General features: G+C 39.3%; 1 protein-coding gene across 1 annotated transcript; it reads right to left on the reverse strand.

Moving 5' to 3' along the window:
- Positions 1-19,298: 19,298 nt before the first annotated feature.
- On the reverse strand, positions 19,299-21,744 carry LOC121943622 (homeobox protein otx5-like). Its single transcript, XM_042487187.1, has 3 exons — positions 21,645-21,744; positions 20,221-20,372; positions 19,299-19,931 (listed from the first exon to the last, which is right to left on the reverse strand). Exons 1-3 carry the CDS (start codon positions 21,742-21,744, stop codon positions 19,299-19,301), a joined length of 885 nt encoding a protein of 294 aa, XP_042343121.1.
- Between the last annotated feature and the right edge of the window lie 3,946 nt (positions 21,745-25,690).

Here is a 25,690-nt window from a genome sequence, read left to right on the forward strand (position 1 = left end):
TTTCCTAACTGACAGAAGAGTTTAGCCTCACCTGTTTTTGTGGTGTTCAAATTGGTTTGATCTAATTATTTAAAGCCAAAGTTCGAGAGCTCAGTACGGTGTCAGAGATAGTTTTGTAGCAGTGGCTCATTTTTTTAAATAAAGGACCTTTTTGTAACAAAGGTTCATCTAGGTTTGTAATGTTCTCCAAACCCAAAAAGCTCTCAAAGTGTGAAAATTCTTATTTTTTTAAAAAAAAAACAAAATAACTGACTAAAATGTGAAAATTGTATTGTAAATCAGTGTTACATGACAAATAATACTGGTCATGTTTTCTGTATACGTCCCCCCTTTGCTTCTATTTTTTTTTCCTCCGGATCAATCGATCGTCTGTATACCGTTTCTCAGGTTGACTTGTCACCCTTTTTAACTTAATTTTTATTTTTTTGCTCAATTTGATTTTCTTTTTTGTTGAAATGTTAAGGATGATGTTTCAATTAAACAATGTTTGTAATTTCCAGATTTGTCATATAAGGTGGTAATAAATGGATGTTACACACACTCCTGTGTCATAATAATTCCTACCATAATAATAATATTTATTATTATCATACAATTAATGTCCTGGTGTGTTTACGGTGAGCACACATTCAATAAGATGATGGACCAAATCTAAAAAAAGTCAAGTATATTTGTTTTGGTGGTACTTGCAGATGAAGTAAATCACTTCTAATAACATCTGAACTCACATTTACATGAGAAACGGTTCCTCGTATCAAACGTCATGATAAAATAAAGCTGAGCTCATAGAAATAGATGGTATTTTAGTGGTAAAACGAACATGAAATGCTTGAGTATCTCTCTAGATTCAACTCACCTAATGTTTAACGTTTAAAAAACATCAAAAGGTTAATTTTTTCTGTCTGAACACGTTCACAAGCCATAAACGACCTTTCACAGACTGCCAAAATAAAATGACATAAAAGCAACTATTGCCTTAGGTTTACCATAATTTAAAATACAATCTAAGATAGATAATTATTTAATACTCAGTGCATCCCATAATCTTTAAACTGTAGTTCAAACCTCTGTGAGCCCTTATCTGACCAGCATGGATGCGAGTTGCACCACTAGATGGCAGTAAAATACCGTCTGCATTGATTATATCAGCTCCTAAAACTCCTTCATACTGAGGAAAGGAGCTCCTGCTGATATTAAATAGTGCCTAAACAGGGAGTGAATTAAAACAGTGTCATTAAATTATCGCTTTTCTTCTCAAACATGCACAATCTTACATGAATTTTTCACACCCTGCATTTTTTATTCTACTAATAGACTATGACAACCTTCCTCATTTACGTGTCTGACAAAATATAAAGTCAAATTTAAGCAAATTCTACACCTAAAATATGTTTGTTTACCTTGGTTTCAATTTCTATCTGGAAAATTGTTGTGTGCCCATTTTTAACAGACGCGCACAAACATACAGACGTGAAACTCCGGCATCACAATTAATATCCTTTTCTGGCTTGACATCATCCCCCCTCATCAGTGTTTCATTTCATCCTTCTACTTCCTTGATTAAAAGGGATAAAGCCATGCCCTCAGCCATATTCATTACAATGAAACACACACACACACACACACTCACCAGTGTCACTGTGGCCTTGGCTATACTCATTATAATGAAACACACATAGACAAACAAACATCTAATCAAACACCAGCCCTTTAATCCCGTTGTTTTGAATGGGCACCGCAGCTACAGTGGTGCAGACACACAAACACACACATGTACACACACAAACACACAGTCAATCACTACGTCAGGGTGAGGGTCAACAGTGCCGTCTCCACCCGGTTCAGTGTTTGAGGAATCAAATATCACTTTCTGATTCAAATGATTTTAAGAGACCACAAATGGAATCAGTTTTGGAAGTCTGATCTTTACCATGTAGAGAGGAGTTGTTGTTGAATATTTTTACTATTATTTTATTGGTTACTGTGACGCTAAACACAGCCTCACACCCATTTTATTTTCCACAGTGTAAAATAAAACTATATGCTTTAACTAAAAGAAAAGTTAGCCTTAAAATTATGAAATGACTGAATATGGGCAAACAATTTTTACAAAATCACATAAACTTCTCAAATTAAGTTAGATTAATTTTTTACCACAGCCGGGACACTAACTTTTTAAGTCAAAACAAATAGTTAGTACAGTGCACAAATGTATAACCCACAATCTATCAGTTGTACTCTGAGAACGTTACAGTTCTGCTTTGAAAATGTTAAAGTAACCTGCCATCATGTAATAATTCTTAATCTAATCTCTTCTCATTTGTATTCATAAATGTAGGCTACATTTCCCCAGATTACAGCGATAACTGGGTTCACATAGTTAACCAGATAATTATATATGAAATGATTTCATTCTTTGGATTAAAATTTTTAGAAAAGCCAGATAACGCTTAGCTAATCTAACTGCAGGATTACATGGCGGCATATCAAAGAACTGTTTCTTTCAGGATTTGGACCCAAACGCTGTGAGAAAAGCCTGTAGGACCAGGAGCGTCAGGCTGTTATTGTTCTGAATAAGCCTTTAATAATCATAAATTATGATGATTGCATAGTGTGGAGAATATGGACATATCTTTTAAGCTCAGTTTTACACACTGAGTTGGAGATAAAAATGTGTAGAATAGGAAAAAAAGGAATATAACTTTACTAAGCACCACATGATGTTATCATCGCAACGTGAAACTATCTTGTTTTTTTTTTTTTGAATGTTCATTGTAGCTTAACCCTTTGAAAACGTTTCTTGCGCTTCTTTCAGACACATTTCAAATATACTTAAACCTTTAACAATTTGGTGCAATTTCTTTCAAAAACATGGAAAAAAGAAAATGAGCAACTTGGTAATAAATATTCAACAAATTGCAAGAAATTTGTTGATTCAGAAAATTATTTTTTAAAAAGCTATGCTAAAACTGTCAGGAAAAAAATCTAGGGTAACTAACTATATTTAAACTTATCATGTAACATATTTAAAATTATGTTCTAATTATTTTCTTGTTTGTTTGTTTTTTTTTATCCCCCCCCTCTCCCGCTGTCTCTCTCTTTCTTTCTTTTTTAATTTTTTTAATGTATTTTTTTACAAATTTTCAGGTAATTTTTTCGTACTGTTGTACTTATTATTATTAATTTTATTATTATTATTATTATTTTTTTATATATTTTGTAATTTCTCCTGATTTTTCCAGATTTTTAAAAAAAAAATTATTATTTTGTTTTCATTGCCCTTTTCCTAGCATTTTGAAAGAACTCCTGACAATCTGCTCAGGTGCCTTAGGGTTAACTTTGTTCATCGGAAAAATTGAGTATGTGTGCTTTTACTCTAGAGGAGCATCACGTCAGACTATGATGATGTTACCACTCATTGGCAGTGTGCTGATCTAATTGCTGAAAAATATATATATATATATATATATATATATATATACTGTATATACTGGACCGTACATGTTCTTACATCTGTAGAGAGTTTGTGCATAGTTATCTGTCTCTAATTGTATGCCTTTGTCCATGAGTGTTTGAGTGTGTGTGTGTGTGTGTGTGTGTGTGTGTGTGTGTGTGTGTGTGTGTGTGTGAGTGCGCATTCGCCTTCCCCAAGGTCTGCATAGTGGCGCTCCATCTGTGGCACTCAGGGGATTAAAGCCAATCTGTCTGTCTGCCGCTCAAAGTGCTGACCGTCAGACCAGCACCAGATTAACACAGTGCTGGGATTGGTGGGGGGGTGAGTGGGGGCATGGGTGAGGAGAGATGATGGAGAGATGGGGTGTGGTGGAAGAGAGAGGTGGATGGATGTTGAGGAAGAGAGAGACAGAGATGTGTGTGTGTGCTGGGGGAAGGTGGGGGGCAGGTTGAGAGGTCAGCCCGAGATTAGTACAACTGGTACAGTGTGTGTGTGTGTGTGTGTGTGTGTGTGTGTGTGTGTGTGTGGGGGGGGGTACGGACATAGGGTAGAGAGGGGACAGACGGGGAAGAAGGAAGAAGGACAGATGTACAGTATGGTGGATTGATGGGGGTCGTAGTTCGTACACGCTGAGGTACTGTTCGTGGCTGAACCAGTCAAGAAATGATGAGTGCAGTTTTTGGTGGAGGATCACAGAAAGACAAAAACTGTTTAAAGGTCCAGTTTGTAAGATTTAGTGGCATCTAGTGGTGAGGTTGCAGATTGCAACTAACTGAAACTTCTACGTGCCGAACTACGTCGGCTGACGGGGAGACGTGTATGGCCCTATCTAGAGCCAGTGTTTCGTTTGTCCATTCTGGTCTACTGTAAAAACAACATGGTGAGAGGACTCGCTTCGTATGTAGATATGAGCAGCTCATTGTAACACCTCAAACACACTGCCTGCTTGAGCAGTGTGTGAGTGTCGTCGAACCTGTTGGTTGTTTTGGGTTTTTTTGTTTTTTTGTTAACAATTCAGAGCGAGCAGTGCTGGTCAGGCACGTCTCAGCTGTTTGTCAGCCGCAGCAGAGAGAAATGGTGGCTTGCTGATTTTTTCATGATTTTCTGCAAAAAGTAGACAGTGAAAATGACATTTTGATAATTATATTGACTCTATACACCTTTTATTACAGTTTTATTGTCTTTAGCTGTCACTGAGATGAGGAAATACAAATATATCTGTTTTACTTACTTACTTTCCTGCTTCTGTTTTAAAATAAAAGTCCTCGGAAAATGTCTCTGTCGACAGAATCCCATCAGAAGCATCACAGCCACGACATTGCCGGTGTGGACACCAGCGTGAAACATGCTGCAGTCCAGCAAGGTTTGCCATCACATCTGGATATATTATATTCTTTTGCTGCTCCCTATAGTATCCCCCTAAATCCTACACTTTACCTTTTAAAAAGTTGAAAGACTGACACACTGTAACCTGTGAATGTTTATGCTTCCCCTGTTGACATCCTGCAGGAACAGGAGCTTGTGGAGACTATGTTGTGCATGAGACAATCATAATCTTACCAGAGTATTTGTTCAGCTCTTAGTAAGTTTTCTTGAAATCTTTGTTTGCAACTTTCATATGAACATAAATATTCTACAGGCAACTGAATGATAAAGGCCTGCTTCAAACAAACACAGCCTTACTATGTGGCATCCAACCACATCTAAAAGTATCTATATCATATGAACATTTGATGGTGGTGGTAAAGAAGGGCATAAATTGGAGGGTAAATCGTTCAAATGTGGATAAATGCAGGATCATACATATAGATAATACAGGTAGTGCGACTGTACTGGGACCAGCAATGTATTAAAGAACAGTTGTGCTGGTACAATTGTATTCATGCTAAAAAAAAAAAAAAAATCAGTATTGTAATAAAACACGCCCAAGATCGAAATAAAAGATCATGTTATAATTATATCTCAAATCAAATATGCAAACCATCTCTATCATGGTGCAAATCAATTTAAATTTGCATAATGTCAACGGCCTGTTCTTCGTACACTATGATAATATCAGCAAACTATTATAAACGTTTCAATCAAATTAATATTTTCTCATATTATTGGTTTGTATTTCAGTCATAATTGCTGGGTAATTTGTGCATGTTGTTGTCCAATCGCAAGTCTCTATTTGATCACGTGACAAGACGACGACACTCCTGCCAGGTGAGGCACGCCACGATATCTGTCAACACCGACGAGCTGAGCACACCTAAGCCAGCGTCAGGCCATTCAAACACAAAAGTGAAGACAGGAGAGAAAAGACCTAGAGGAGAGGTTGAAAAGCTCCCTAAATTGTATTTGTTTTTCGCCTCTTCACGGGACAAGCCCCTCGCGGCAGCCTTCGGTGTGTCAACAAACAGGTAAGCTAACGTTAGCAGCAAGCTAGATACGGTTAGTCTAAATAATCATAACATTAAATTATTGTTAGACATACATTTTAAGACAAGGCAAGCATGTGTTATGTAGGCTAAATTGTTGGCTGCTAATAAATTTAAGTATCAACAAGGTGGATAGTTAGCCTGTGAATTATTATGGAAAGCTAACTAATAGCCTATTAAATGCTAGCTGTTCCTAGCTGTTATATTTACATGTTTTCGGTTGCAGGTCTAACCAGTCAGAGACAGAGGCTTTCAAATAGGTGAGTACAAGTGACTTTTAAGGGGGTTTGGGGTATCTGTTGGGTCGCCGTGCCCATGTTTTAAAGGTTGCTATGTAGGAGTCAGGTCGCCGCCGAGCACCTGTGTTATTGTGTTTGTCTGTGTAGGTGCGCGTACTGTGCGCGTGCCGCTGTAGCTGCCAGTTTTCGGGACATTATGTTGTTTGTTGCTAAGTATTGCAGCTCTCTTCTCTCTTATTTACTATAATATCTCGCATTTGTGTCGAGGAGTGCAGTTCTCACGAGGTTGTTGTTCTGAAAATGCCTAAAAACGTTCGTGGTCATTTCAGCAGACAGTGAAAAAGACATCTTCTCTGCTCTCAGGTGCTTGTTGTCACGTTTGTGAGCTTTTTGTGTCGCAGTATTATCCGTGTTTCTGATCACTTGTCTGTGACCTCCATACTCTGTAAGTACTATAGCTGAGGTAACACATTCCCACTGTGAAATCCAACACATTGTTGGTACTGTAGGGCTATTTATACGCCTGATTGTGTGTGCATAATCTAAGTGTGTGCATATGTGTGTGTGTGTGTGTGTGTGTGTGTGTGTGTGTGTGTGTGTGTGTGTGCGTGCGTGTGTGTGTGTGTGCTTCATAATTAACAAGCTCCAGGGCCTGTCATAATTGACTGCACTGGGGCCGGTTGTTACTAACTTCCGCCACTGGATAAGGATGCTTAGTTGCAGGCTATATTCAAACTATTACATTTTAATTTAAAAACAAATAAATATTGCTTTGTTTACACCTAAGGTGCACGCTCATCTGGCTTTTTTGAGAACCCCTCAAAAGGAGGCCTTTGAAAATGCATGCTTACCCAGTTTTAGTTTGAAAACTAAGATGTGTTGCGTTCTGGTCTGGAGGGGCAGAAACAGCGACGCAGATGACCCACAAATCCTCATTTGCTTCCCTTTGGGTCTCATCATCACTCCGTGTAGAGCCACATCATTGTAGTTGATGAGAAGTTATTTTATCAATTATTTATTAGAAAAATGATTACAGAACAATGTGCTTGAACACAGCTACCCAAATGAGAGTTTTCTTTCATCACAGATAACATGGATAATGACACATTTATCGAATGATACTGGCACTTTTATAAAGTATATTAACTGTACAGGTGTCAGACTCAGAGCAGACTGCGTACATCGGCACATGCATGTTCAGTGTACATGAATGATCATCTGTTTTGAGATGCATGAACGGAGATTATTTCTGAACAGTGTTAAAACGCTTGTGTGTACAGAAATTGTTTGACAAAGCCTTTTTTAAAAAAAAAAAAAAAGACAGGAAAAGCCAGTGAATCATCCAAATAAGGATTTAACAGCACACACTCCAAGGTTCCTCACAAAAAGTGACAAAGTAGAGTGAAAAATAAAAAAGATCAGGTCAGATCCTGACTTATGCTCACACCTTCACACAGATGTCCAATTACTGCTGGACATGGGTGTTGGCAAATATTGTTGGACCAACCAAAGTACAGGTGGGATGATGGCGGTTAAATGAGAGGGACATGTGGGTATCTTTTATGTGTGGTTTAGGGTTTGTGGTCATGGGAGGGTAGGGGTGGGGGGGTGAGCGAGTTCAGACTAGATGAGCACACCACTAAGATTAATGTAGTGTACGAGTGCAGAAAGAGACATGGTGAGTGGGGGGGCTGGGGGACCCGAGGGTGGGGGAGTGGAGGGAGTCGGGCATGGCTCCCAGGGATTAACCATGTTTAGCCATTAGCACAACCTGCTAGTCAAATGGTAACACAGCAGGGCTCAGTGGAGCCTAAAACACAAGAATTATAGCTGTTAATCAAACATACAGTTTCCTAATATACAGTGTCTATACATAATACAGGTATTGATAAGACCTGTGAAGCATAATTACACTTGATGTGCAATTTGAAAATCAGAACAACAAGCTAAAATCTACTAAATGTTTGGCGCTATAGCTCACATTATGCATTCATTTGATTCAGTGTTTATTGCAACAAAAAGTACTTAATGCAACTTTGTGTCTCTGATCCAGAGTTTGTAAAGCAAAACTGTTTGTACAGTGTGTGATTCCACTTTCAATTGTAAAAATCCAAAACACCCGACCAAGCCTTGAAAAGAAAAAAGTCTGCACACATCACAAAGACTACAGCTAAATCATTAGAATAAAATACAAAGGGGCACCCGGTGGATCAGTGTATGGATGCTGTATGCTGTGTGGCCCGGCCTCGGCCCTTTGCTGCATGTCATCCCCTCTCTGTCCCCCTTTAATGCTTGACCTATCCTATGGAATAAGGCATAAAAAAGCCCAAAATAGTCAAAATAATCTTAAGGATTGAGGAGTGAGGATTTTTTTTTTGTTTGTTTTGCAAAAAAATATTGCAAACTTAGTTAAAATTCTTAAAATTGCCTCTTGTCCGCGATTGAAAAAGTTGAAGTGCTGGACACACGATGTCCTTTACCCAGAAAAGTCCAGCTTCAGTGATTGTGAGCTGGAGGTTTCAAGATCATTTGTGAACAGTTGTGCAAGCTGCACATCGGACCATGATTAGTGATGTGATGTCATATACTGCCCATGTACTGTCTGCCTTCAAGTAAAAAAAAAAAAATAATTTCTATTGTCAAACTCTACACATACAGCACATTATTCTGCACAGTGAAGCTCAAACATCGCAGTAAGGAGTAGGGGTCGACAGATTATTGGCCTGGACGATTATTGGGACTGATATTTAGCATTTTGATGATTATCTGTGTTTTCTTTCAATGATTGCCGATAAGAGTAATTAATGAAAAAGTGTGCATATCACACTCAACCAACACCAGGAAAGGCAGTCTGCAATACATGAAAAGAAACTGTCAGCATGGGAGGAACTTCTACTCTGTAAAACCCCAGGGAGCTATTTCTATTCATTCATTTTTTAAATTTAAATCTTCACTTGACTTTATAAAAAGCTGCAGAGAGCTGCTGCATATAATGTTGAAAGTTTCAGTTGTGATTTGCTAAAGGCATTTAAACAAAGTTTTGTGTTGGAGTTTGTGATATTCCAAATTCTAAATTTCTACATAAACATTTTCGTTGTTATTGTAAATGCACATCGGTCGACCACTAGTGAGAAGCAATGAGCAGAACACATTTTTGACTAGACTTAAAGTGAGGCTGTAAGGACATGATTGGAGCTTTTTCAATTTTTTTTTTTATTTTCACATTCAAAAGTTCAATTTCACTTGTAATTCAAGGCTGTGAGTTGTGTTGCTCTGTGTGTGTGTGTGTGTGTGTGTGTGTGTGTGTGTGTGTGTGTGTGTGTGTGTGTGTGTGTGTGTGTGTGCTGGCCTGTGTCTCGCAGGCCATGTGCTTCTCTAGTCACACTGCTATCAGAAACAAGAGGGGAGGGAGCAGAGGAGAGCATACTGGAGTCCCTGTGGACTCTCTCTGTCATTATGTTGTGTTGTTTCTCTACAGCTCCCCCTGTTGACCACTTGTGGCATCACACAAGACACACATGGTTCAGGCAAAACACAAATCAATAGCCTACTAAAGAAAAAGATTTCAAAATGCACAAAATTTCTGGTTATACCCCCCACCCCCACAATTTTCCACAAAGGATGCTGAACAGAAGGTACTTGACAATAAAACAACAAATGTTGTGTTTAATATACTGTTATGATGGAGGAAGGGGCGCTGTGAAACTGAAAAACACAGGTTCTTTCTTTTTTTGTCATTGTTTTAGATTGTATTGGAGTTTTTAAGGTTTTTAGTTGTAGTACATTTTCTAAAATGCAGTTTTATTAATTCTGAAATCATGTCCTATCTTATGGCATAATAAATCATATTTGATGAAAAATAGTGATGAGAAAAACGCCTGGGTGACAAAATGGGCTTCCAATATCTTTTAGTTCACTGAATGTACAGTATATCATGTAGGTCTGTATCAGATCAGCCATATGGCTGCTGAGTTTTAAGAGTCCTTTTATATTAACATATAGTATAATATTTGCAAATGATTGGAGATATGAAACAGGCTTTAGCTTTGATGCCAGAGGTTTAGTACATTGAAAACTGTATTTCGTCAACAACAAAGGGAATAGAAAAAACACATACAGTATAAATTCATATAATGTCACTCAGTAAATATTTATGTGCCTGTCGGTTATAAACAGAGCGGTTAATGTGTTTGTTGTCGTCAGTACGCAAACACAAACTGGCATGTAAACATCTACAGTCTCACAGAGATGGAACAAACATGTTGACTTGTTGTTTCCAGAAGGTGTGTGTGTGTGTGTGTGTGTGTGTGTGTGTGTGTGTTCCTATGTGCCTGTGTGTGCTGGCATGTGTATTTGTGTGAGAGTGCATCAGTTTGCGTCTGACTAATATTTTGTAACTTAATGGAGGCACCCCCTGACCCCCACCCATCAGTTTGTGATTGGTCTGTGGCTCCAGCATTGAGGATTAGACCATGTTTCCCCACTTTATGTCTCTCTCTCTCTCTCTCTCTCTTCTCTTTTCTGTTTTCTCTCTCTCTCTTTCTCGCCGCATCACATGATCCGTTACATCACGGGATTGAGGTCAGAGCTGGATTAGGGCGAGCTACGCGAGCGAGAGAGGCAACGCTGGAATTACTGAAAGTGAGGGAGGAGATGGGGGGGTTAGTTCAGATGTCCTGCAGATGAAGAGAGAGAAGAAAGGAGAGATGAGAGAGATTGGGACAAAGAAAGAGGAGTGCAGGAAGGCAAAGGGGGGGGGGGGGGGGGGGTGAAAATATGCAGAGGTTTACACTAAAACGGGGATTGAACAGTGCAGTGGTGTTGGTGCCATGGCTGATGCTCTAAATGCAGGAAAAGTGTGTCTGACAAAGGGAAGCTCTGCAAGAAAAACACGTGTAAAATACATTTACATAAGTTAAAAGATGTATTCGCCACGCTGAAAGTCAGATAAAGAAAACAGCAACAACTATTACATACAATGACATAACGTCTTTACAGACCAATGCAGAATTATCATGGAGGAAACGGAAAACATGCTGACTTTCATCCCAAATTCTCATCCCAACATATAATGCTGATGTTCAAAATAAATGTTTTGACACAGTTACTAAAAATTAAAAATGAAATCATAATAACAAAAAAAGTAATAAAATAAATAAAATGTGCCCATCCATTTATGCCAGAAGAAGGACGAAAGAAAACAAGAAAAAAAAATCAGTTTTATCTGTGATTAAAGCTAAATGATCCAATAACCAGACTTCAAAAACAGTTTACAACTTTCAAACATGCATGTTGCATGCTTTGTAGTGGATGGATCTGAGGATTTAATATTACCGTCAGTTTACTTACAGCAAATTTATCTCCATATTATTGCATGTGTTGAATGCAGGTGTTGATTACAACCAGCAAATGTAGAGTTAAGCATGAAATGTAAAATGCATTATTGCAATAACATTTAATAAAATACGGTAATGAGAAAGTTAAATAAAGTACTTGTATAATGACATTTTTAAAAGTATTGTTATAATTTTATAAATGAAAGCAGGATCCATGGTGCTCCGCGGCACCTTTCACCACGAGGAACTATTCTCATCGAGCTGGAAACAAACAGCTGTCCAGGTGTGTGTGTGTGTGTGTGTGTATGTGTGTGTGTGTGTGTGTGTGTACCTATCTTTGTGTCTCAATTCTTTACGTTTTCAGAGGGTCACACATGTTGGTTTGGTGTTGATTTTGATAACAGAATGTGCAGTAAAATAGTATTCTGGCACGTGTAAATCCTGGATGGTTACAGAAACTCCAGAACAAAGGACAAAAAAAGAAACTGAGACAAATAAATTACATCAGTGTCTTTGTCCCGGTGAACACTAGGGATCTTAATTGACCCTGTGCTGGCACAGCAGAGATCAGGGTGAACCTGTGAGAGCCAGACTGCAGATTAAACTACATCACACCGCCATGAAACTGGAACTGGACATCCTGACTGGGCCAGGAGTTCTTCTGTCCTGCTGTCCAACCAAGGTCATGTACAGAGTGTCACACTATGAGGAAACATGGCTCGTGATTTTTTCTGGAGAGTGAGGAGCACGCCACCGTTGGTATTATTGTAGAAACTAGACAGAAACAGAGACAGCAGCATCATCACTTCTCCTCTGTTTTCCTGTAACTTACAATTTCATCTCCCCCGTACAAGCTGTACTGTTTGGTGAACTTCATATGTGTTATGTCAGAGTTTGTTTTTTTTTCTATTTTTATTTGCAAGAGGTCAGAGTTTAATTAATGATACTTTATGTCCCATGATGCACTGGGCCTGCGAGAGCATCTGTCACTGAGGGTACATTGGAACCAATTTGTCATCTGGAGAGGGAGAAGGCTTTAATCCCGCCGATGAAAAGAGAAATGTCAGAGAAAGATGCACATACAAGTGGAGAGACAGGGGAATGATGAGGAGAGGGCACGGAGAAGAAGACGAGGAGGAGGTGGAGGAAGAAGAGGAGGACGAGAAGGAGGAGGAGGAGGAAGAGGGAGACAGTAATCCCGTCTAATTCACTTAGTGTTGCGCTGAGGGAGCAGGACACTAAGAGGATTTGGGACATTCTCTAAATTAGATCAGCAAGAATAACAAACTGCAAGGAGAGGTGGAGCAGAGGGGGAAAGGGGGCACACTGGGAGAGGTGGCACGAAAGAAGGGGCAGACGAGGGAAGGTGGCATGAAGGAGGGGCCCTGGGACAGACGAGAGAAGTCACATGCATGAAACATCTGAGGACAGACGAGGAACAAAATGCGTAAAACGAAGTTTCTTGCCAGTTTGATTAAGTTTTACAAAAAACAAAACCAAAACCATTGCTCCCACTTCCTTTAACATTTAATGTTAGGCGCCCATTTAACCTCCAAGGAACTCAAAGGTGAAGAGTGTGACTCGTTGTGACTTGTGCGTGTATCATTTCAAAGTAAAGCAAAGCAAATTTGAGGAAAAACAGCTCAACAAAACTTCACTCACTGTCTCTGATCACGTTTGATATTCCAACTGGCACCAAATGCCAAACTCCCCATAATCCAGGCGACTGTTTTAGTCCAACATATCATTAATCTGCCGCTCTAAACTCTGACTTTTACTATTAGTGATATTAACTAGGTGTTAAGTTGTAATCTGCAGTAAAGCCCTTAGCAGAAGTGTATGCTGAGGTTGACAGTGGCTGGTTGATCCATTCATACTGTAATACTGATCCTGTTACCACTACTAGCTGCAGATCACTCACACCTACTTACACTGCAGGACTATGTGATTTAGCAGCATTACTGAACCATTACAAAATATTATTTGATGACTTATGCATGTGATTATGTTGATTTTTTTTAGTGCATGAACAGTTTGATAGTTATTTGGCAATAGCCATAGATTTAAAGGGAATTATTTAGCTTATTTTCAGGTTCATACTTGTGTTGAAGGTTTATGTTTGGACACTTTTATGGTCCAAAAAACACCATATTGTTGGAACACCTGTATTTACCTGTATTGTTACAGGTGAATACACACACACAAAATTTATTGTAATAAAAAAAAATTATATTATAAATTATATAAAAAAGGCCAATAAAAGGTTATTGGCCTGCCCAATTATCAGGGCCAATGTTTGGCGTTTTCCTGATTTTCTGTATTGGTGTTTTATTTTAATGATCGCAGATAAAATTAATTAATAAAAAAGTGCAGAGAAAGTGTTAGCACGGGAGGAGGAGCAATTTTTATTTATTCATTTTAAATTTAAATTTTCACTTGAATTTAAAAAAAAAAAAATTGCTGGGAATGAACGGCTACAAACAGCTACTGCTTTTACCTGGTCTGAGTTTCCACGCAACAGCACAAAATGTTCCTCAGTCTACTCTGAAATTAACCCATGGATTTCTTTGTCATTTTATTCTTATCCAAAGAGATTTTTAGAAGATATTTATTTTTAGAATTGTGTATGTCTATGCCATTTTCTGTGTAAACCTCTTCTTTTGTCTGTAGCCAATAAACGCTAATCTTATAATAACAATAATAATAATAATAATAATAATAATAATAATAATAATAATAATAATAATGGTGATGATGATGATAATAATAATAATCTGTTTGCGTGTGTGTATTAATGTATATGTGTTTGATGACTGTGATTGTGTCTGTACATACAGTATTTGTGCATGTGTGTGTGTGTGTGTTTGGGCGTGTGCTCAGCGCGTGCATACTTGGTGGCGTTGGGATTAGGAATCGATTAAGAGGAAAATGGACTGCAGGCAGGAGGGAGGAAGAGGGAGGAAGGGATGAAGGGGAGGCCGCTCGGCTCTGGCAGCAGCCTGTGGCATGATTACAGTGTGCCTCCAGAGCAGGCTGGCCACCAGCTTGTTTGTCGGGGATTAGAGAGACGAAAGAAATGAATCATATTTCTAAGTCCTGAGTGTATCTGTGTCTGTGTCTCTGCGCTTCAGAGTCCATATGCTGCTGCTGGGGGATTACAGGAGCACGCTGGCTGTCGAGCACAGGAGGGGTCCATCTATCTATCCATCTATCTATCTATCTGTTTATCTGTCCTTCCATACGTCCCAAAATATCAGTAGGCCGGTTTCCATTAACCCTCAAATTGTGGAAATTGAGATTGTGATTGCGAATATAAAATGCGCTTAATGGAAACATGTCAGTTTTGGAAAAACTCCCATTTCTTGCAAAGTTTTGATACTCGCATGAGGTGGTAATACAGGCGATTCGAAAAAGCCATATTTTGTCAAACTGAAATGGAAACTTTGGCTATGCACTTGTCGGCAAGAACTGGCTCCTTCGGGCATGATGCAGCAGGCGCTTCCAGAGATGTTATTGCATCGCATAACTTTTTAAAAGTTGAGTGAATTGTCCCGAAGTTTTGATCCACAGTTTCTCTATGAAATCGTGGACTATCACCTCCCTGAAGTCCCTCATACGTGTATAAGAGGCTTGACTTTCCATTATCGCTCGCATAACATGCCTACGTCACCTTCAATTGGAAATAATGACTGGTGCAGTGGCTGCAATAGAAATAAACCTGCTAATGTTTTGAAAATCCTTCGCCATGCTTCTTGGAATATTACCACAAGAGGAAAAACGGAAATGCAGTCATCTCACAGTTGTGTTTTATCGACATTTTGAAAATATCGTTACATTTTTTCACAAATCTATAATGGAAACCTGCCTAATGACACCAGAAGTATAAATATGTGTTATCAGTAGCATTTACATGTATGACATGGTAAATGAACGCTCATTAAAGCCCAAGCCTGTTAGTCTGCTGCACTTTGTAATGAGCTTTTGGGCTCCGTGGCCAGAGTTGTGCTGTGTCACCACGAGGCTGAGCCCAGCTCTGTGTTCTCAGGCTAAATCCCAGTCAGAGGGCACAGACTCACTGTTGCTTTGGCAGTCTGAGTAGAAAGGTGCAACAACCAGCCAAGACAAGTATTACTGGGTGTGCCGTAGTGTAGCGGTGATCAGTACTAAGTTATCTGTCTGATCGTGTTTAGCTGTGTAGTCCCATTAAACAATTCGCAGTGTGCAGTGAAGGGTGCCACCAAGTGCACCTTCAGACTTGCAGATTCAACATTAACTGACAGGCAGTGATTAAAAGTAAAGAAGGAATTAGTATAAAGAGCAACAGTTCACGTAAGTCTGCAGGTTGTTGTGGTGGTTGGTTCCAAAAAACACAGGACTTTCCCCCAGGAAACTTGTGTTTGTGTCTAATGTTAAACCAAATAAACTTTAAGTCATTGTAAAGTACATTGTCACCATGATCTTCTCCGAAAGCTAATTTTGTAACTTCATATTAAGTATGTTTCATTAACTAGGCTATGTTACTTTACGTTAAGCACTATGACAACGCCCAACCATGTTTTCTTTCCCAAACCTAACCTACATAACTTTACTTGCATAAATTGAACCAGCGTAACTTTACATTAAGTATATAACTTTAGGCTATGCAACTTCATGTTAAGTTTGTAATGTAATGCCATATATTTGGTAATATATTAGAGGACACACTCTATGATGATATTTGAAGGTATTTTAGTCTGGATTTCTCATGATCAAAATAGCAGCATTAATGACCGCTACTCAAACAAAATCTATATAAGTCCATAGCTATGCTAGCAGCTCTGTAACACTTAAACATATTACAATTCCTCCCATGTGGGTAACATACATATCTGCAGGCTACCAAATGTCAGCAATCCTATCAACAACGCGCTTGAAAATAGTTATTTGATAATCACCATTGGGATATAGTCTGTGTTGGCAATGATTATCTGTACATTTTAGAGCAATCCATTCAATCCGAACCAAGTAATGGAGGACAGACGGACATTGCTTCACCCAGAGCCATGCTGCCGGCATGACCTGAAACACCAGCTGACGGCAGCGAGTATACCATGTTGGGTTGGTCTATCCATCACATTTTCTTCTAGGTGTATTTTGTCATTGTGATTTGTTCTGTTTTTCAAGATATCAAGCATCTCAACACTATGAATTAGGGCAATATGGCCTAAAAATAAAATATTTTTATTTTTAAACTAAACCCAATTCATGATTTTAATTGATTTCTTTTTTCTTTCTTAAAAACAAACTACAAAAGACAAAGAAATTACTCTAGGTATTGCTTTTATTTTAGCAATAAAAATGAGCAAAGGCAAACTGCATTTCCCTTCTGTAAATTAAGTAAACTGAATTAGCTTTTTGGGGTTATGGGCATTTTGTAGTTTCAGGGGAGTGGGAGTTGTTTGCATTTGCACTGAAAGCTGCAGTAACTTCACAAATCATATTTACTTGAATTCATTTATATCATATTGTCAGCAATATGCAGCATGACTGCATCAGTAACAGCTTTGCACCGGGTCGCTTTCCTCTCATACAGGACAAAACAGGAAAATGATGATGATGCACTAATGTCGGCTGCTTTTTACCGGGTGTTTGTGGGCTGACGGTCTTGTGCATCTCAGACTGAGACACATTTCTCCGCCTCCGCTGCATACCTCTGTTTGAGATGTTGCTGTGCTGCTGCCTTTAGCTGCAACAGCTTTTAAACAAACTTTGCAGCAGACTGTGGTTTGTTCCAGATCTGACGCCACAAAACTGATCCAGTTCTAGACTTCCAAACAGTTAAAGCCAGCAACTCACAGAAGACAATGATCCCAGAGTTTTAATGAAGTTGTTTAATGTCTCAGAAACGTCATAGCTATCTAGCGTGGTAGTGGTGAGACTGGTCAAACACAGGAGACAAATGAAATATACAAAATAATTCATGTCAGAAAAATAAGCAGAGAAGATTATAGTAATGCAAAAGATAAAAGTACAGTAAATGATTAAGAAGCATAAACAGCATTGTATCCTATTACTGCTACTTTTATTGGATAAACCCCTGAGTTTGAAAAAAAAAGAAAAGAAAAAGAAGCAGAAACCAGAAAAATATAAACAGAAAAAATAAAAAGTTGGCAGTTTTATAGAAATTAAGAGAGAGATTCTGTTGGGTGGAGCGCCTGCGTAACAACTCACTGCTGATACCAGACATGATTGCATTTTCAAGTTTTAATATTTACAAAAGAACAACAAAAAAAAGTATATTAGCAATGTCCGTGTCAGCTGAAGACATAATATTAATGATAATAGTAATAATACTGATAATAACTTCAAAACAAATTACCACAAATTTTACCTCAACGAATTCACAATTTTTTAAAAGAAACATAATATTGTTTAAGTCTAATACAAAAAAAAATCAAACAATACATCAAACACATAAAGTGGTACCCATCACATCTTTACAGGTTGGAGTTGAGAGAGGCACCAAGCTCTCTGTGCAAAGGGGGGGCTGCATGGCGGCCCAGTCCCTTCCCTTTCTCTGGTGCAGTCTTCTCTCCTATCAGATGCCTCACCAGAGATGTTTATCAGCAAAATATTTCATAATAAAGTCATTTGTAGAACTGCTTTAATAATCCGCTAACTTCATGCAAACACTGAGATGGAGTGGGGGGAAAGAACTCGGCTGCCAACAGCCACAATGTGACCATTGTTGCACAAATTGTCTGGAAGTGATCCTATTAAACTAACAATGCACGAGCTATTCTGCTAATGATTTCAACCATGCTCAAAGGCAACAGGTTTGTACTGCAGTCACTTCAGTGACTAACTCTACCCCCTCGGCTTGTGTCAGACACAGGCTGCAGGGGGTCAGTATCACACAAGGCTACTGGGAATCATCAGCTTCTGTCTGCTATACATGTTTTCAATGTGATATTTAATTAGTGGCCACCCTGTAAAGACACCTCCTGAAGATGTCGGTGTGGGTTAGTTGAGTTGTTTGGCTCAAAGCTTTTTGAGTCGTCTTGCTGATGAAAAGCAGCTTTAGAAAAGAAAAACATCACAGAAAATACAAGACAAAGTCTAGAAGGAAGAAATAAACATGAGCGTGGGCTCTAGTCAGTTCTTGTGCTTAAATGTTGATTTCAAGGCTCTCTATGTGGTAAACTTGTAGGTAACTGAAACTGTTGTGCTCTGAAAAGCTCTGCTTCAAATGTGGTCCGAGTGGAAGATTGTCAAGCTGTTTCTGAATTCAGCTCTATCAAACAAATCAGATGGACAAGATTTCTAAAAACAAAACAAACAAAACTACTGCGTCATCAATCAAAATCATTCAGCGTGTGACGTGGGGCCACCTTTGTTTATGCATGTCCACTTCAAATTCTCTTGTCATTAGTTATATATTTGTACTGTATTTGAATCACAACAATATCAGCCCTAACACCACTCAGCTGGTGAATTAAAGCTGTTGTTCTTTCTCACTATTTAGATTTTTTTTGTTTTCCTTGTACACAACCATTCCTTGATTTCAAGGCCTATTTCTATGTTGCTTAACTCAGGATCACTACTGTCATCACTTTGTTACAATCACCAAGCCAAGCATCAACAGATCAGTTTACCTCCACACTTATTTTTCTGAAACAGCAACAACGAAGACATTTATTCAGCTGATTCGTTCTTCAGCTGCTATGATTAATTGATTTCTGTGTCCCAAAGTCTCTTCCTTCTTTTTAAACACACCAAAAGTAATCTGGGCTTGTTCACCCTACTTCGATTCTGTTCAGTTTCTCACCCCTGTCCCCTTCCCTCCCCATGTCCCACTTGTTGTTATTTACAAGACCTGGAACTTCCAGGAGTTCTGGTCTTTGTAGTCCAGACAGTCAGTGGCATTGAAATTGAGCTTCCAGGCAGCTTGGTCCTTGTAGTCTAGACAGTCGACGGCTCCAAAGCCCAGTGAGGCCGCTGTGTAGCCCTGGGAGGAGAGCGAGGCGGGGGACTGGCTGAGAGGCCCACCCATCGAGGAGGCTGTGATGGGGCTCAGGGCACCTCCGGTGCCCGACAGCTGCGGGTGCATGGGGGACAGGTAGGAGCTACAGTCCAGGCCAGTGAAGTAGGAGGAGGAGCCTGCGTAGCTCTGGCTGTAGGCCGGGGCCTGGGTGTAGGTCATGGGGTAGGTGGTGGTGCGCTGCATGCAGGGGGTGGTGGAGGCAGACAGGGGGTCTGGCAGTGGGGAGATGGAGGCTGGGCTCCAGATGGACACAGTGGCACTGGCAGAGCTGGGGGTGATGGCGGTGCCTGGAGGAGGGGGTGGAGGGCTGTAGGGTCCATTGGTGGGGTTGGCACTGGCCTCAGTGTTGGCATCACGAGCAGGGGATGCCTTCTTTTTAGGGGGCCGTGGTTTGGACTGGCCTGTGCTCTGCTGCTGCTGCTGGCGGCACTTGGCACGACGGTTCTTGAACCAAACCTGGAGGATGGCAGAGGTGCATCAGTGAGGTGGAGGTCAATTATAAGATCAATATTTCGTCATCAAATCCATTCATTCAAAGAAACAGTCAAATTGTATTTCTCTCTCTCTCTCTCTCTCTCTCTCTCTCTCTCTCTCTCTGTCTCTCTGTCACACACACACACACACACACACACAAACATTTAATTATTTTTTAGGAGAGCCAGAGGTTTTATTTATTTATTTATTACTACATTGATAAGATATTACATCATAATTCTAAAACTCTGTATGGTTTGTAATGTGTTACCTGGACTCGGGACTCTGGCAGGTTGATCTTGAGGGCCACCTCCTCCCGCATAAAAATGTCTGGGTAGCGGGTTTTTGCAAAGAGAGCCTCGAGGATGTCCAGCTGTGCGCGCGTGAAGGTGGTGCGCTCCCGGCGCTGTTTGCGCGGGGTGCCTAAAGGAAAAAAAAACCCAAACATTATCATTATTATCGTTAATCATCATCCTTGTGGTGTTTTAAGTGTAGATATTTAAATGATTCTGTCTGAATATAGCTGCAACATTATGCATTTGTGTTGATTCAAAAATTCAACGCATAAATAAAAATGGAAAATATATATATAAGAATGTTAACACAGTTTAACAGGCCGATAATTTGGGAGGGAAATCACAAATTTCCAATCTATTTTAGGCTTTAAAAATCCCTTAATCTTCATTAAGACAGGATATTGTTAAACAGAACTCCATAAAATGTAATTTCAGTGATTGCTCATGAATAAAAAAAAAAACGAAATTATTTGTTTCTCTTAAATTCGCAAATAATAAAACGTTAATTCAGCCTGATTCTTAATTTTTCCAAAGTCGATTTTTGTAGATATTATTTTTTCATATTATGTCTTGCAAAATACCCGACGGAGTTTATAAATTTTAGTCGTTAATTTTCATCGGACCATTTCGGCCTCTCTAATGATTGATGCTTTTTGTGGTATCGAATCAAATAATAATGTGTTATTGTTTAACCCGTCAAAACTAAGACGGTTTGAATCGAAATATACAAAGTTGAGAAACGAAAGTCACTCCAAAGCATTGAATCATAATTTTAAAAATGATCTTAACTCTCGGTTCAAACGCTGATCTGCGACAGAAGGCCCGACACGCCTTCTGTCATCGGTGCCAAACCTCGGCATAGTTTCATTCAGTATCTCCTCTCAAGGATGGCAGATGCTGTTAAGGCCCCAAAGCCCTTCCAGACAATATAAGAAGTGTTCATTCATGTAAAAATCACCATGGCATAAAATAAAATACAATAAGCATCCTTTGGTAAATAGGTTACATGATAAGAGCAACAGATTGGAGTCTGTTTTGATGTTAAGTCTGTGTGAGAACAGGCTGCGTTTCTATTCACACACGATTTTATTGTTTTTTGACTCTATAATCCGCTGAACTTATAGGTCAAGTGAACACATGTCCTGATGGCTAAAGAATCAGAGACATCTATTCATACTTATAACGCATAAACCAACATCTACATTTAAAAAAAAATGCATACAAGTGAATTTGTCATTTTTTACTGACCATTTTACGCGAAACATTACGAGACTTTTTGTGAATTTGATCAGTTTCTGCATTTCGAAATTAACAGTTTTGGCATCAAACAACATTGAAATTACAGTTTAAAATTATTAGAACAAAGATTCAGTCATAAGTAACAGGCCGTTATACTTACTGGGGTATCCAACGGCGGCGGAGTGGAGCAGATCCATGCCCGGGCCGGACAGCGTTAACCCGTTCACGGCGTAATGGGGTTGCTTAATGTAGGACATCATGCCTCCTGCTGGCTTTAAAACACTCCCTCACTACCTCACTCTCTCTCTCCTTCTCTCAGACCGGGGGCCGGGTCTCCTATAGTCTCCAGGGGGTGTCTCTCTCTCTCTCTCTCTCTCTCTTTCTCTCTCCCCCCCTCTTTTTTTTTTTCTGTCACTCCCTCCCTCTCTGTTTTTCTTTTACCCTGGGTTGTTTGTCCCTTAATTGTTGTTTTTTTTTATTTTTCCTTGCCGGCCTTGTCCTTTACTGCCTTTGTAGGTTATACTTAAATGTCGAAGCAGACACCTGCAGCTGTAAATATAACGGTATAGTTCGCCTTTACACCTGTTTCAACCTGATGCGTAAAAACGCCACTGATTTAGAGACCGGCTATTTATACGCTCACTCTATCCAAAAACAGGACAACAACAACAACAAAAATCAACCCAAGACTATAAATGAAGACACTATAATAAAAATGTATAAAGTCTAATTACACAAGACCCGTGCCAAGACGCAGTTTCTCCATCCAAGTCGTGCGTAATTGCGGTGCGCACCGACGTCGCCAGGTGACAGACTGAACTAAAAGCAGCAGGTCCACAGCAGTTTGGTCCGCTGCGGTCTGATGGGTGCTGAAAATCGTAGGGGCCCCTGGCGGTACCTGGTCCGTGAGGAGGAGAGGATCTTGATCTGCACAGTGGACAAGTGAGGCGAGCAAGAAGAGGCTGGCTAATTAGAAGTAACTTCTTACCCAAGTAGACACCCAGAGCCCTCCCTCTCTCTCTCTCTCTCTCTCTCTCTCTCTCTCTCTCTCTCTCTCTCTCTCTCTCTCCTCTCGGCCGCGCTCACGCAAACGCACGCGCACGCTTACTGTCATTATGTATTCATGTTGGGTCTTTAGTGCTAAATATGGAGTGTCTATGGGTTTATTTTATATGTTTCCGATATTTACATTTGTTAAGGATTGTTGAGCATTTGATCAACGCAACTTTTTTGTCGCAGCACCTTCAGTGACACCTGTTGATATGCAGCTTACATATAGGCCATAAGTAGTTAAAAGTAATTTGAAAAACGTAATGATTAAAAAAGAAAGACGTGCAGCTAGAATTAGTTTACAATTTGTTCCGCGCTTGACAAGTTTTCTTCAAACAGTTATGATTAATGTTTAATAACCATCGAAGCCTTTTCGTTTCCATGTTTTATTGTTCCCAAACATTTTCGAAATTGGCCTCCTGAGAATAATTGGGCGACCCTGCCTGAGTGTGGTGGCAGAAGCAGAGCAACTGAGAGGCGGAGAAGGGGGTACGGGCCGGATTAAAGCAGCACAAAGACCGCGTTGTTCTGTTATTAAATCCCCTTCTGATCCCCAACATGCTCCCTCCGGCCCATTCATCCATTCATTCACTACAGTCAATAACAATAATAATAAATCATAATGATAAAAACTAATATTTTTCTTTCTTGAGTCATGTGTAAGTGGTTTATTCGCATATTTTATTGGTAGACTTACATAGTGATTCTTTCTTTCGAATTTACGCACAATTTTACGCACAGACTTATAAAGTAGTTTAATGTTTTATATGGGAAAGCACATGGAAGGTGATTTAAAACGGAAACGAACAGGTAACAGGTAGGCCAAAAGTCCATGGAAATCAAATGATAAATAACTGCACGCTTTTGTCATAATATATTGAGGCAAGAAAGGACACATTGGGTTTTATTTGTTATACTTCCTATCAATCTTTAGCCTAAATATTTTTATATGTAGAGCACTTAGCCTATATAGTCATGCATATTTCCAGTGTAAAATATTGGTCCAACAGTAAGATAGTTATAATAATATATAAAATAAGTTAAATTTCGTTTTATGATTTTATTCATTTTAACACAATACTCCAGCAGAGGCCTTTTTTAATGTATTTGTGGTCAGTCTCGATGTGTATTTAGTGTGTCACCTCTCTCGGTGCTCGTTAGTCCTGTGCCATCCTCTGCGGCGAGACAATTTCACAGTGTCCAAAGCCGATTCTCTGCGCTTGTTAATTGAATCGGATTTCTTATAGTTTAAAATCCACAAACACACACTCACGCGCGCACACACACAGACCCATGTAGCTACAGCCCAAACTGTATAAGGGGTTTATCTAGCTCTGTAAAGCCAAAGCGGAGATATAAAGACACACACAGAGCGACAGAGAGACTTTACCGGCGTGTTTGAACGTTTCTAAATCTCGAACAAAATGTTTTCACCTGCTGAGGAGAGTGTGTGTGGCTGTTTGAGTGAAGGAGGCCCGTGTGTGTGCGTGTGGATGTGTGTGTGTGTTGTTGACGTTTGGATACCTTTTGTTCCCGGTGAGGGCTTCATGCTCACCTTCAGGTACGTTTTGTTTGTTTATCTTTTGTTTATTTGTTGTTGCTCGAGCAGCTTGAAGCTGAGCTAACGGGTAGCAGGACATGTCCTCGAGCTAACTGTGGGGAGTCCGACACAAGAATGTCTCGAGACCTCCAACTGACAGAAAAAGAGAGGGGGGGGGGGGGCGTGAATAGCGAGAGACCTCAGTGCGCGCGACACTCCGTGCAGCACTGCTGTGCACGCGCACACATCATGCACCTGCGTTCACAAAACTCCTCTGTTGCATTTTATATTGTAGCTGTTTGAGAAATCTAGACTACATATTTTAACGCGCTATTTTGATTTAAAGGTTGTGGCGAGACTGTGTAAAGATAGATCAACAATAAACAAATCAATTAGATAGACCTGTCAGTTCAGTTTAGTTTAATTTTACTTTTTTTCAATTCGGTTTATTCACAAAGTCGATGAAAATGTAGATACAAACATGATTTCCAATAAAACGGTGTGAAATGGAACACCCTGATAAGCTACTAAAGCTGCTAAAGAAGCAGGCATTAAATGACATACAAAGTTTACAAATATAAATTTTATCCTGCAACCTAACTCTAGTCTAAAACTCAGAAGCATTCAAAATTACCGTCTAAGATCCCAAAAGTACAGTTCTGTCCTGTTTTTTTTGTTTATTTGTTTGGTTGGTTTTTTTAAAAAAACTTTTAGCTATGATAAATGGCTTTTTTAACAGCCCTTTTTTCAGCAGCAAACTCTTCATGCTTTATTTATTATTACTAGAGCAATACACCGCACCTTAATGTAATGCTAGGCCCAAAAGGTTGCAATTAATCAAGTAATTAGCCTAATCCATCCATTTGGGAAAATCACAACATTAAGTTTGGATAAACAAGCCTACAAGAGGCATTAGGCGTTTGTGCACGACAACAAATAAATGACACATTTATCTCTCTACATATCTCTAAAAAATATTGTTACATTGTAGCCTAAAATATTTTAAAAAATGGGATATGAATGTTGCTTTTTTAAGTAACTGCCCAATCCTTTACAATAAGGTGTATTAAAGTGTACTATAATAGTGGATTCAAGGTCAGGCACACTGTGTAAATACTGCAAATTCCACCCTAAATTCAACCAAATGAAATAAGCGCTAATGAATGAATGATTTTAAAAAAAGCCCCAAATGCTTTCATTTATTTATTTATTTGTAAGACAGAATTTTGTATTATGGTTTAATGAACTTGTTTGTCTAATTTATTTATTTTTTATCATTTCAGTCATTCTGTTCCCACTCCATGTAATTAAGATAGAGAAATTTAATTTTGTGGGTTTTCACATATGCACAGTTATACATGGCCTAAGATAAGCACTACATATTAATGCACTTTAAGATTAAGAAAGATGTATTTTATTGTTGCACGACATGTGCTGTTTTGTGGTTGTTTGTGTGGAAATCGCTCCGTGCTGAAAGGCTGCTGGTTTGGACGCACTAGGACCCAGAGCAGACACAAATTAAGGACAACCAGCACATAAGAGGCTTAGTGCATCTAATCTATACTCCTACACACTCACTCACACACACACACACACACACACACACACACAGCATT

Source organism: Plectropomus leopardus, chromosome 5 (genome assembly GCF_008729295.1).
Source record: "Plectropomus leopardus isolate mb chromosome 5, YSFRI_Pleo_2.0, whole genome shotgun sequence".
NCBI classification, from domain to species: Eukaryota; Metazoa; Chordata; class Actinopteri; order Perciformes; family Serranidae; genus Plectropomus; species Plectropomus leopardus.